Below are 12997 nucleotides of genomic sequence, written 5' to 3'. Positions count from 1 at the left end.
GAAAGACCTTGCCAGCTGTTACGCAGAACACAGTAGGACTCATGGTAAGGATCTGAACACCTACACCAATGAATGGGGTACCCCAAGGTATCTGTTCACATAGTAACCTCCAGGAATACACAATGGGATATCTGTGTGTTGGTGGTGGGGTTATTCCAGCACTTGGCTCTTTCTCCCCTTATATTATGTCCCATCCCAATTCCATCTCTGCACCCAGAGGCTGCCCCCTCCCTGACACTGCACTGCCTGCCTAGCCTGACTCTCTCTGATCCTCTTGACACAGAACTTGACTGCTGAGTGTGCTCACCTGCTGATAGAAGAGTACATGGGGGACACTGATGACCCCCAGACCCTCCAAGCCCAGTTCCAAGACATGATGTTCGTGATGCCTGCACTGCAAGCAGCACATTTTCAGTGTGAGTACATCTGTAGCTGAAGCCTGCCTGAGCTGTCCCATATCCCTGTCTACTTCTGTGAGTTCCAACATGATAAGATCTTCTCCTCCAACCCCAGTCCCCCACATGTGAGGGATGACCATGTTGAGGAGGTTGCCTTTGTCTTCGGGTCTTCCTTGAATGGCAGCAGCCATGAGTATTCTTCATTTCCACAAGCTAGAATGGGCCACATTAGAATCCCAGTAGGAAAAGTCTTCTCATGGTCAACATAAGGAAACTGAAATTCAGAGAGAGGAAATGATCAAGTGTGCAAAATCTTACCACTGAAAAAGCTGCAGCTGTTTACATTCCAAGTCTTTTCCCAAGCAGCCTGTGCTCATAACACCTGTCCCCACCTGCCATAAGGTGTCAGACATGGGTACAGAGTGCATGATTGGAAATTATAAATGTTCCTAAGTTACTCCAAGGACTGAGAGTAGAAATGTCCTCTAGGACAGGAATATACACTGATGTATTATTCAGCTAGAGGCTAGGATGAGTAAGAGAAGGTTAATCAATGGGAGTGGCTGATACTGGGTGGAGTAGAGAAAAAGGATTAGGCCTGATAGGTAGAACCAGACTACAGTTGAATGCAGGGTGGAGAACAGATTTAGGCACCCTGAAATTAGCCAAGATCTTGACCCTCGTTCTCCTCTGTGCAGCTGAACTTTCTGAGGAGGAGGAGCTACTGAGCAGGAGGATGATAAAGTACTGTCCAGAATGGGTGAGATAATACACCTAACCCTGCCTCCCCAGAAAGGGTCCACCTGGTGATCCCCTTGTGGCATCCTCATGAGCACTCATGAACCTTAGTTAAGTGACAGCTCTCCTTCAAACCCCAGGACTCACTCACACACACAGAGGCTTTGTAGGTTCAAGTCACACTCTCTTGACCCAGAGACCTGAAGGGTGGACCACAATTTTGTGGAAACATCAGCGCTCACTGTGAGGTGGCTCTGAGCCATATGGAACAGACACCAGTAGAGGTCTTTGTTTCCCTATGTTCTATATCCCTTGTTTCCCTCTATTCCTGGTCTTTTGGGCTGCCTGGCATGACCCTAATGAGGTGATTGGGTCCAGGCTCACAAGGACTCAGAATGACCCTTATCCCTCTTTCTCCTGGGGTGTGTCCACAGGAACCCCAGCAGGGTACATGGGGACCTTCCGTATTGTAGTGGTGCTCCACAGCCATGGTATTAAGAAGAAGCATCATAATTTTCAGTTAAACTAAAGGTATTTGTTATTGGATCCTCAACTTCAAGGACTTAAATGCTCAGTTCCTCAGCCCAGGTGATGATTAGGTTAGGAGAATGAAGGTCAGAGAGTTCTTAACTCGGAGTAGCCAAATATACTCATCCTGAGGTTCCAGACCAGAGCCTGGATTTATCAACACTCCAGCCTCACCTTCTCCCCTTATCTGGCTGCAACCCAATTGGCTGGGGCCAGACCAGGACCTTGAACTAAAATCCCTACTTCATTCCCTCCCTTCTTCATCTGTGTCCCAGTTTGCATAATATCTATTTCTCGCTATTAGTTACTTTATTATCAACCTCCACCACAATGCATGGGTTGAGCCACACACTGGTGGCCTCTACCTAACACTCAGGAGAGATCTGAAGATTGCAGTTTGAAACCAACCTGGGCAGGAAAGTCCATGGGATTCTTATCTCCTGTTAAGCAGCATAAATTGGCAATGGAGCTGCAGCTCCAGTGGAGTGCAACATCAGCTTTGAGTGAAAAAGCTAAAGGATAGCTCTCAGGACCTGCGTTCAGGCCCTAGTACTAGCACACATGTGTGCACACATGCACACACACGCACACATGCACACACACACGCACACACACACACATGCACAGAATGCAGGGGCAGGAGCACCACATTAGTTCCTTTCTTATCAGCCCCTACCGGATTACACTAGGATTCCCACAAACCCACTACAAAAACCTTAGCCTATAAGTAGGAATAAATCATTAAGCTTTGGCTGAAGGCTCTGCAATATGCCTGTGCTGATGGCGATCTGTCACTTGGTCTATTATCCAAACTATGTGGGAGTTTACCAAGAGCATCTGCCCAGGTCTAGGTAGAAGGGTCTGGGATCATGTCCTGGGCCTCAGCTCCTGAGACTGGAGATCTGGAGACCTTGTGGCTGGAATGGAGGTCAGAGAATCTTTAGCAAGTCATGCCAGGGGAAATGAGCCCTCTGGGAATGACACCAAGAAGGAAAGCCTGTGGTGCCAGGCTATAGGTTCTCAATAGGATTGTGCACCAGATGGAAGAATCAAAGCTGGTTCTCACAGGCAGTAAAGACCGTGTGAGGTTGAGCCTGGCACCACATCCTCTTGGAAGTCAGGCTTTGCTGCAGCTCTTGACTCCTCGTGTCTCACTGCATCCTAGCAGGATCTACGTGTTTCACACACTCTGGATTACAGACCTGGTTCCCAGATTACCCCAGGCCCAGAGAGCCCTGCCTCCTCATAGTGCTGCCATAAATTCACCTTACATGGATTTCAAGTGGATAAATGACTGCCCTTGATTTCAGCCACCAGGGTAGCCACAGATGGGGGGTGGGGGGGAGGGTGAATATGGGAATGAGTCCTTAAGAAATGCCAGAGGGACAAGTATGCTTGAATGGACCAGCAATTCATAAATAGGAAGGGGTCCATTCAGATCCTCAGACCACAGCTCTAAGGGATGAGGAACCTCGAGGGGGAATGGTAATCTATGAGCAATGAGATCAATGGAGAATTTCAAAATGAGCACAGTCATAGCTCCCTGTCTGCTCAAGTGCTCACCTTTACCCCAGTGTGGGGGTGGTGGGGAGGGGAATCTGCTTTTCTGCCATCCAGCCCTGAATTTCTCCAGTACAACCTTCACCCTGGTGAAAGTTCCCAGTATCTCAAGGGCTGCAAAAGTCACACAGCGCCTCTGGAGAAGGGCAAAGGGAAAGTAGGAGGAGGGAAGGGCTCACAACCAGATTGCTGGGCCCTGATTACTGCCCCATCAGTACCACTCTCTTGCAGGAACAACCTTGCCCAGCCTCTCCTATGACCCGCCTACTCCAAACCTGGCTGGGCAAAGTCTAGGTGAATTGTCTGTTGGTGAGTTGCAGTGTGCTGCATAGAGACACAGAAACTGTCCCGTGAGCTAGCCATGCCACTCCACCAACTTCCTGCTTGGCTGACTTCAGTGGTCTATGGATTCCTTCTTCTTCCACACTGGATTCAGGGTAAGACACTGCAAGGGGAAGGGTCAGGGTGGAGGGAAACAGGGACTAGCTTGAGATCTGCCACATTATGTAGAACAGAGTTTGAAGTTAAAGAAGGGAGGGAGAAAGGAGTAGGTGGACATGACAGATGACAATGTGGGAAAATTGTGTTATTTAAACCTCCATAAAATGCCAGGATGGTGATCATATAGCTCAGAGAGGGTTATAGATGCCTGAGGAAACACAGGAGTGAGCCCAATATGAGAGCCAGAGGTGCACTGACATGTGCCAGGCAGCGTCAGGGATTCTGGACATTTTCCTCCTCTGTGAGTAGGTGCAGCTGGAGCTGTAACTGCTACTGAATCTGATCATGTAATTGTTGTTCACACTATCCTCTGTCCCTGTGTGGGTCCCCTTCATTGCCAGAGAAGCATCTTGGTAGGTCCAATATTCCCCAGCAAAGGTTTCTAGTCCTGGAGTAGATATACTTCCCCAGAAAAACATCAGTAAGTTGAACCGAGGTGGACCTGGATTTCTTTCACCTATGTATGAAGGCTTGGCTTAGTTTCTAGGACTCAGAGGGTATGTACTGTGCCTGCCACAAACTCTTGGGCCTCATATCGGGAGCTCATGCTACTTAGAGAATTACATCAGAAATATATGTGTAACCTTTGATCCTCTCAATCCACAGCAAGCTGGGATAGGCTTTGATGAACTCCCCTACCCTCTCTTATTTAATCTGCCCTAAGGAGTTCCCCCTCACCTCACCCATGGCCCACTCCTACCGGATCCCCTCACTTTCCTGCTTGATCAGGATCTGGGTATGGATTCTGAAATAGTGAGTTGAACATAACAATTGTTTATATGAGAAGGAGCTGGTTATGCAAATCTTGCTACCCAGAAGACCCAGGTTTAAATTCTCCTAATTCAAGGGTTACTTTTTCCACTGTAGGACTCAGCTTTCTCATATCATTTCATGAGAGGCTTGAAGCAACATTCAGCTAGCTGGTCTCTAATAAGAACCTATGAGCAATGTTTATCCTTAAACACATCAATTATATAACTACTATGAAGCATGAGTGGCTGGTGGGCACAGTGAGGTCCAGGGTCAGAGTTCCCATGTAGCCAAAATCTCTTGCACAGACTACATGGAGGTCAGTGGTATGTCTTTAGATTTTGGAAAATATTGGGAAATTGCTGTCTGTGGTTTCTATCTTGGCTCCAGCCATACCAGGTGACATGAAACTTTGTGATTCACAAATAGTTCCTGGAGAGTTCTTAGGGACAGGAGAGTTACTTTTCTTATTGGAGGGTGATCCTGGGGGATTCAGCGGAGAGTGAATTGGTCCTGATGACAAAATTGCCAGAGATTGTGGGCCTGACTACTTGTCTCAAAACATCTTAAGGAACATGAGTTTTGAGGCTACCAAATGTGAGCTCACATGAAGGATTCTGCCTTACATTCGTTAAAAAAAACAACAACCCACAAAGTATGCGGCATACATTTAAAGAAATATCATGATTGTACAAGTCAGATTGATGCAGATGATATCCTATGTCCTCCTCCATTATTGATCCCCAACACAAGCCGGCCAGGGTTTTCACAATCTGATCAGAGCTGTGTGACTCTCTCCTTGCAGCCCTATTTCATCTTGGCATTTCTGATACCTCCATTGTGAGGAATCTGAGGGTTGGAAATGTTCAGTCCAATCCCCAGTGTTACTAGTGCCTTGTAAAACCTGTTAGGTTACTGGAAATGATGCTTATTCTGCCAAAAACTAAGCTCGAAGCTCCTAGTGCTTAATGATGGTATAACGTTCCAAAGAACCTCAGGGAGCCTGCCTGGTAGGAAGGTCTGGGTCAGGTCAGTGAAAACAGTGGTGTTGGAGCACAGTCATGCAGGCAGAATGTATGTTAAGCCATTGAACCTGCAGATCAGAGGACCTTGCCAGGCTGAGCTGTGGGTGGCATAGAGCCAACAGGAGCCACAATGTGAGTGGCAGCTGATGGGGCACACCCAACTCTCATGTGCATCTCTCTACCCACAGGCCAGGACCCAGCCAGCCCCATCAGAACCACACACACCGGGCAGGTGCGGGGCAGCCTCATCCATGTGAAGGATAGCAATGTGGGAGTGCACACTTTCCTGGGAATTCCCTTTGCCAAGCCACCTGTAGGACCACTGCGGTTTGCCCCTCCTGAGCAACCTGAATCTTGGAGTGGTGTGAGAGATGCCACCTCCTACCCAGCCATGTAAGCTCTTCCGGGGTGAGAATCTCTGTAGTGGAATGGTCACCCTGGACCACACTGAGTATTTCTCCTATGTATACCCCCAGTCCATTTCAATCTGAACTGGAGAATTTCCCATGTTGATTTTTCCAATGAATTTGCTGAGATTCAGTAGGTGGAACAGCTTTGCCAGGCTCATAGCTCTAGCTTTGCATATAAACAGTGCTAGGCACCAGGTGCCAAAGCACAGAGATATACTTGTGCCATGACTTGGATCATGCCAATTGTTCTCTGCCACCAGGGGAGGCATCCCTGGGAAAGGTTCAGCTGGGCTGTATGGACCTGACAGAGCTTATGGTCCACCTTGTCTATATGGACCTGACAGAGCTCCTGGTCCAGCAGCAGCTGCTACAGATCGCTGAGGAGGGCAGCAGTGGGGGCTCCTTGGAGAAGCCAAGCTCCACAGTCACTGTGCCTACCCAAAGGGCCAGGTGCCCCTGGTTAAGGAAATGTCTCTGTTCTTCAAATTGGAGACATGGTGGAAGGATTACAATTCCCTTGCGTGTGGATTTTGATTTCAGCAATGTTTTACTACCGTATGTATAACTGAGCTTCATTCATTCATACTACACTGGTGTGGTGGCAACAATCCTGGACAGGCTTTAATTGGCACAGAGAGAAGGTATGTCAACTCTGGCAGCCAATACTTCTAGAAAACTCTATGTGTCGAGATTTCCAAGGCTTAGGGGGAGAGAAACCCAATGTCCCCAACATGGTGAAGGCTTCCTGAAGGTCAGAGCTCCATTCTAGCTTGAGATAGAGAGTGTCATCCACCCCAGCCTGTGGCCAGCACATTCTTTGGAAAAGATATGAGAAAATATTCGGTATAAACAGGACACCAAAGTATCAAATGTTCACAGTGGCTGGGAACAAATTGAGCTTCAGGTTCAGATTTTTGACTATAAGACAAACACTGGAATAATTGTCTTCTATTGCAACCAGGTGTCTGCAAAATTTGGATATGATGAATATAGGGGAAATGTCGAGCCTAACTACACTTCCCATCCCCATGTCTGAAGACTGCCTTTATCTCAACATCTATTCTCCTGCCAGTGCCCAGGAGGGCTCTAACCTGCCTGTGAGTGTTGGATTTTCTGGGAGAACATTTCTTCTGTAAGACTCTTAGTAGTGGAAAGAACAGCCTGGGTTCTGAGGCAGTGTGGCTCCTAATGAAAAGTTTCATTATCAGGTTCCAAACACCACTTGTCAGGAAGCGTGAATCACCAATGGTAGGGGATTCAGAGTTCTAACTGCTCCCAGTTGTTAGAGGCCTTGGTTCTTTAATCAAACAAGAACTCACTACCAACATGAGCCCAGAAGACTCAGTGAGGAGCCCAATTGTGGAACTTTGAGATCACTCAAGTTGTGGGTTATCTATTGTGCCAATGATAGTATGTGATTCTTTGACTCATATTAAAGTGAGACAATCAGGAAAATGCCCCTTTTCTTTCCACGTTAGATAGACAAGAGCGTAAGGTCACTGGTACTCCAGGCTTGAAGCCACTAATTAAGACTTGGATTCCTGCAGTTGTCCTCAAGGATAGTGACTGAACTTGTGGCCCTCCTCCAGGGCCAAGTTCAGAAGGTCTCAAGGGAGTTTTTTTCTATGTTGGCAACTACACACAGCCAAAGCCATGAGCAGTGTAATGGACACAGAGGTAGGAAAGGGGCTGAATGAGAATCAACGACAGCTGTCTTGACTTTCCCAGGTGATGGTGTGGATCCATGGTGGTGCACTGGTTGTAGGTATGGCTTCCGTGTATGATGGATCCATGCTGGCAGCCACTGAGCATGTGGTGGTGGTCACTATCCAGTACCGTCTGGGAGTCCCGGGTTTCTTCAGGTGAGTGTGGGATTGAGATGGGCAATGAGGGCCAAGCACAGCCAGGACAGCCCTGTGACCCTTGTCTCTGTCACTTTCAGCACTGGAGACCAGCATGCCACTGGCAACTGGGGCTACCTGGACCAGGTGGCCGCCCTACGCTGGGTCCAACAGAATATTGCCCACTTTGGAGGCAACCCCGACCAGGTCACCATTTTTGGCGAGTCTGCAGGTGGCACAAGTGTGTCCTCACATGTCGTGTCCCCCATGTCCCAAGGACTCTTCCATGGTGCCATCATGGAGAGTGGGGTGGCCCTGCTGCCAGACCTCATCTCCAGCTCCTCTGAACCAGTCCGCTCAGTGAGTACCCTCAGCTGCTCTGGTCCAGACTCCCTATACTATCCTTATCCAAAGAGGCTTTAATTTTGTCTTGTTGGGTACAAAATTGACCATGAAGGTAACTTTGGAACGTCTTGATAATTGCTGAGGAGTCAGGGTAGAATCCATACTTCTCAGCCTCACTGAGTTAATGCTAAACCCAGAGTCTCCTATGTGGATATAACCGTGTAAGCAGCAAAGATGTCCCCTCCAGGCAAAGTCCCTGAGCATCATGAATGTGGGAACAATTTCACACCTACAGAAATACACACAGTAAACCCTAAATGATCTGGAGTAACTTGCATCAATCTGGGTCTGGGAAAACCTCTCTTGCTACTTCAAAGGGTGAGGCAGCCTCTGTCTGTTTGCTTTCCAGATCGTGGCCAACCTGTCTGCCTGTGAGCAGATGGACTCAGAGGCCCTGGTGCGCTGCCTGCGGGCCAAGAGTGAAGAGGAAATGCTGGCTATTACCAAGGTCAGGCTGAATGGTGTGGGTGTGGACCAGCCCACTTCTCCATGAAGGGGGAAAAGGACATACGATGTGTATCATCCAGTCCTAATACTCTGAACCAAACACTCTGTTCTTGTACCTCTGGATAGGAAATGAAGGCTAAGGGAGGCTAACCTAAGTGTTGCATCTTTTGGTATATGTATGGGAGAGAATGCAGGGAAGAATTGGCATAGGGTGGAAGTAACATAGGGATATAAGAAAAATATGTGTTATGTGATCTCAAATCCTGGTCATGGATGCCTCCTCAGACCTTCAAGATCATCCCTGCAGTGGTAGATGGGGTCTTCCTACCCAAGCACCCAACGGAGCTGCTGGCCTCTGCTGACTTCCACCCAGTCCCTAGCATCATTGGTGTCAACACTGATGAGTATGGTTGGATCCTCCCCATGGTGAGACTTCATTCTAACTCATTAGTTGTCTGGGGAGCTCATCTGTTATGTGTCTAAGTGGCAGGGTGTATAGGGTGGGACAAGGCTTGATACCTTCATGACCACGTAATTCCAACTTAAACTGTCTCCTCACCACTCAGATCTTTGGACTTGCTGACACCATAAAGGAAATAAACAGAAAGACCTTGCCAGCTATAATGCAGAACACAGTAGGACTCATGGTAAGAATCTGAACACCTGCACCAATGGATGGGGTACCCCAAGGCATCTATTCACACAGTAACCTCCAGGAATATACAATGGGGTATCTGTGTGTTGGTGGTGGGGTTACTCCAGCACTTGACTCTTTCCCTCCTATGTTAATGTCTCAGTCAGGTGCCATCTCTGCACCCAGAGGCTGCCTCCTCCCTGCCACTGCACTCCTGCCTACACTGATGCTCTCTGATCCTCTTGGCACAGAACTTGCCTGCTGAGTGTGCTCACCTGCTGATGGAAGAGTACATGGGGGACACCGAGGACCCCCAGACCCTCCAAGCCCAGTTCCAAGACATGATGGGGGACTTCATGTTCGTGATGCCTGCACTGCAAGTAGCACATTTTCAGCGTGAGTACATCTGTAGCTGAAGCCTGCCTGAGCAGCGGGCAGCTTAGAGCTGTGCATCCAGGGTGACCTCTGTGATGTCCAATCTCCACCCTTGTCTCTCTCAAGGCAGTGGCAGGCACTTGATGCCACACAGGTCAATAAATTCTCAAGGCTTCTGTAAGACACAGGCATCACTGGCACTTTACAGAAGTGGAAACTTAGATAATGATTAAGCCAAGAACACACAGAAAATCAAAGCCATGATTTAACCAAAGGTTTTTCCCACTGGGGTCTTGTGGAAGATGAAAGTAACATGCAGTTCTTGACCTCAAAGCTCATCCCAAAGTCAGAGAATGGAGCATTTAATGTGATGACCATCTTTGGTCTTTGAGAAGCCTCTTCCTGAGGCTTCTCACTTCACAGTCCAGATTCCAGCCAGGTTCAGTCTAGGCATCTTATCACTAAAGACAAGGAAGGACAACTCCAAATGAGGGGTCACCATGTCATAATTTGTCTCCACTTCCAGGTTCCCATAGCCCTGTCTACTTCTATGAGTTCCAACATCCTTACAGCTTCATCAAGGACCTTAAGCTCCAGAATATAAGGGCCGACCATGGTGCTGAGGTTGTCTTTGTCTTCGGGTCCTCCTTTGGTGGCAGCAGCCGTGAGTCTTCTTCATTTCCATAAGCTAGAATGGGCCACACTGTAGGTGATTGAATGGGTCCCTGTAGGTGAATTTCCTCGTGGTCTACATAAGGAAACTGAAGCTTAGATAGAAGACAAGATCAAGTGTGCAGAATCTTACCACTCAAAAAGCTGCAGCTGTTTACATTCCAAGTTTTTTCCCAAGCAGCCTGTGCTCATAACACCCGTCCCCACCAGCAATAAGGTATCAGTCATGGGTACAGAGTACATGCTTGGATGTTATAAATGTTCCTAAGTTATTCCAGGGACTGAGGGTAGAAATGGCCTCTATTCCAGGAATACACACTGGTGTATTCAACTAGAGACAAAGAAGAAGAATGGAGGGTTATGGAATGGGAGTCTCTGATACTGGGTGGAGTAGAATGAAAGGATTAGGCCTGGTATGGAGGATCAGACTACAATTGAATGGAGGGTGGAGAGCAGCAGTAGGCACCCTGAAATTAGCCAAGATCTTGACACTTGTTCTCCTTTGTGCAGCTGACTTTTCTGAGGAGGAGGAGCTACTGAGCAGGAAGATGATGAAGTACTGGGCCAACTTTGCTCGGAATGGGTGAGATAATACACCTAACCCTGCCTCCCATGAGTGAGTGGAGTCTACCTAGTGATCCCTTTGTAATGTACTCATGACTGCTCATGACCTTAGTTACTTGGCATTTCCCCCCTCAAACCCCAGGAGTCACTCACACACAGAGAATGAATGGTAAGTTCAAGTCACACTCTCTTGATCCAGGAACCTGAAAGGTAGAGCACAGTTTTGTGGAAATATCAGCGCTCATCTCTGTGAGGTGGCTCTGAGCCATATAGAACAGACACTTGTGGGAGGGCCTTGTTTTCCTTATCAGAAAAGTTTCCCTCATTCCCTCATACCCCCACTCCTGACCTTTGGGCTGCCTGCCCAAATCACCTAATGAGGTGATTGGGTCCAGGCTCACCAGGCCTTAGAATGACCCTCACCCCTTCTCCTTGTGGGGTGTGTCCACAGGAACCCCAACAGTGAGGACCTGATACATTGGCCCCTGTTTGACCAGAATGAGCAGTATCTACAGCTGGACATCCATCCTGCCGTGGGACAGGCCCTGAAGGCCTCCAGGCTGAAGTTCTGGACCAAGACCCTGCCCCAGAAAATCCAGGAGCTCAAGGGGGCTGAGAAGCATGTAGAGCTGTAGTGGTCCATGTCAGGATGAGTGGATGAGTAGGATCAGTAGGAGGTGCCCATACATTTACCATGAAATAGAAATTGACTCAATCATTCATTCACTTGGCCATTCATCCCCCTGTATCCTGTCAGCCAGCCAACCAGCTGATACTTATGAATAACTCCCTGCATGATGTTCATGACCAACTTGCCTGAGCACTCTCTGGTTAGACACACTCAATAAATGCCCCCTGGCAATGAAGCTGGATGAGCTCCAAGTGCTCACAGTCCTCCATACCCCATGGGCCTGGGCTACTTTCTTTCTCGCTCATCTCATCTCCCCAACCTCTGTCTGCTCCAAGTCCCCAGCCTCTCTTCAAATGAAGAAGATGTTCTGAGCATGTTACTCCTAGAAGTGGGTTAAAATCCCAGATTGACCCTTCAGCAAATCCCATTTTTTTCTCTAACTTCTAAGTAGCCAAAATTAAGCCAATTTAATTTCTAAGTTTCTCTAATACTCTCTCTCTCTCTCTTTCTCTTTCTCTCTCATCCACACAAGTGTACAAGGAGTTTTGTTTTGGATTAATTTCCATGCAGTTAAATTTACCCACATCCACTCCTATATCATGTGTTAAAATGTTTCTTTCATGCAACGAACTCCCTTCACATACTTTACAGTTAATTACTTTCTTTTACTCAGCTTTTGTAAACACTTGATTGTGTTTGTTTTATATTCCAGTACTAGGACTTGAACTCAGGGCTTTGTCTTCTGACTTGTTTTTTTATTTTCCTCCTCAATGTTGCATCTCTATTTCTTGAGCCATCCTCCACTTCTGGCTTTCTGCTTGTTAATTAGACATAAGAATCTCCAAAATCTTTTCTGCCTGGACTGGCTTTGAACCTTGATCTTCAGCCCTTAGCATTCTGAGTTGCTAGGATTTTAGGTAAGAACCACTACGTCCTGGCCCAATTGTATTTAGTTGCAATCAAGATTCAATATTGTTTGGAAAAATAATAACACAATATAGCATATCATAGTAACTGAATTGTTTGTGACTTGAAGTCAAGGCGATTAATACTTTAAGAATCAAGTGTTATTTCTTTTATTGAGGAACGCCTTCTATGAATGCACACATTACTTTTTATTCACATAGCACATCTGAGTGTGACAGATTCTCTGCTATTTTTAAGTTGTTTAGGACTTTACGCAGGCACGTACTTTCGTTTCTGTTGGATTCTATTCTGGGTTTTTGAGTGTTTAATTGGCGACTTTTCGAACTGGGCTGTCTTTGAACCAGTATCCTCAGATTTCAGCCTCCTGAGAAGTTAAGATTACACTGTGAGCCACTGGCACCTTGCTTGTGTCTCTGATGCTTTCTTTCTATCTCTCTGTCTCTCTATGCTTATGTCTATGTCTGTGTCTGCTTCTCTGTCTGTGTCTGCCTTTCTTTCTCTCTCTTTCTCTTTCTGTCTCTTGTCTTTGTGTCTCTGTCTCTGTCTGTCTGTCTGTGTGTCTGTCTGTCTCCTCATCTTTGTCCAGATCAC

The 12997-nt window shown here is 47.3% G+C and overlaps 1 protein-coding gene across 1 annotated transcript in view; it reads left to right on the top strand.

The window, feature by feature from the left end:
- LOC122126094 (pyrethroid hydrolase Ces2e-like) overlaps positions 1-12562 on the top strand; it is a 29283-nt gene extending 16721 nt beyond the window's left edge. Inside the window, exons 3-13 of the mRNA XM_042700661.1 lie at positions 5689-5893; positions 6872-7007; positions 7639-7772; positions 7853-8111; positions 8506-8604; positions 8889-9029; positions 9170-9250; positions 9489-9633; positions 10139-10276; positions 10795-10867; positions 11300-12562. Of these exons, the coding sequence (XP_042556595.1) occupies positions 5689-5893; positions 6872-7007; positions 7639-7772; positions 7853-8111; positions 8506-8604; positions 8889-9029; positions 9170-9250; positions 9489-9633; positions 10139-10276; positions 10795-10867; positions 11300-11483 (1595 nt within the window). The 3' untranslated portion in view covers positions 11484-12562. The remainder of the gene's footprint in view (positions 1-5688; positions 5894-6871; positions 7008-7638; positions 7773-7852; positions 8112-8505; positions 8605-8888; positions 9030-9169; positions 9251-9488; positions 9634-10138; positions 10277-10794; positions 10868-11299) is intronic.
- Positions 12563-12997: the final 435 nt, after the last annotated feature.

The sequence above is a fragment of the Dipodomys spectabilis genome, unplaced genomic scaffold, assembly GCF_019054845.1.
Source record: "Dipodomys spectabilis isolate Male_0828 unplaced genomic scaffold, ASM1905484v1 ptg000273l, whole genome shotgun sequence".
Classification (NCBI taxonomy): domain Eukaryota; kingdom Metazoa; phylum Chordata; class Mammalia; order Rodentia; family Heteromyidae; genus Dipodomys; species Dipodomys spectabilis.
The sequence above is the reverse complement of the archived record's forward strand: the minus strand, read 5'-3'. Positions and strand labels throughout refer to the sequence as shown.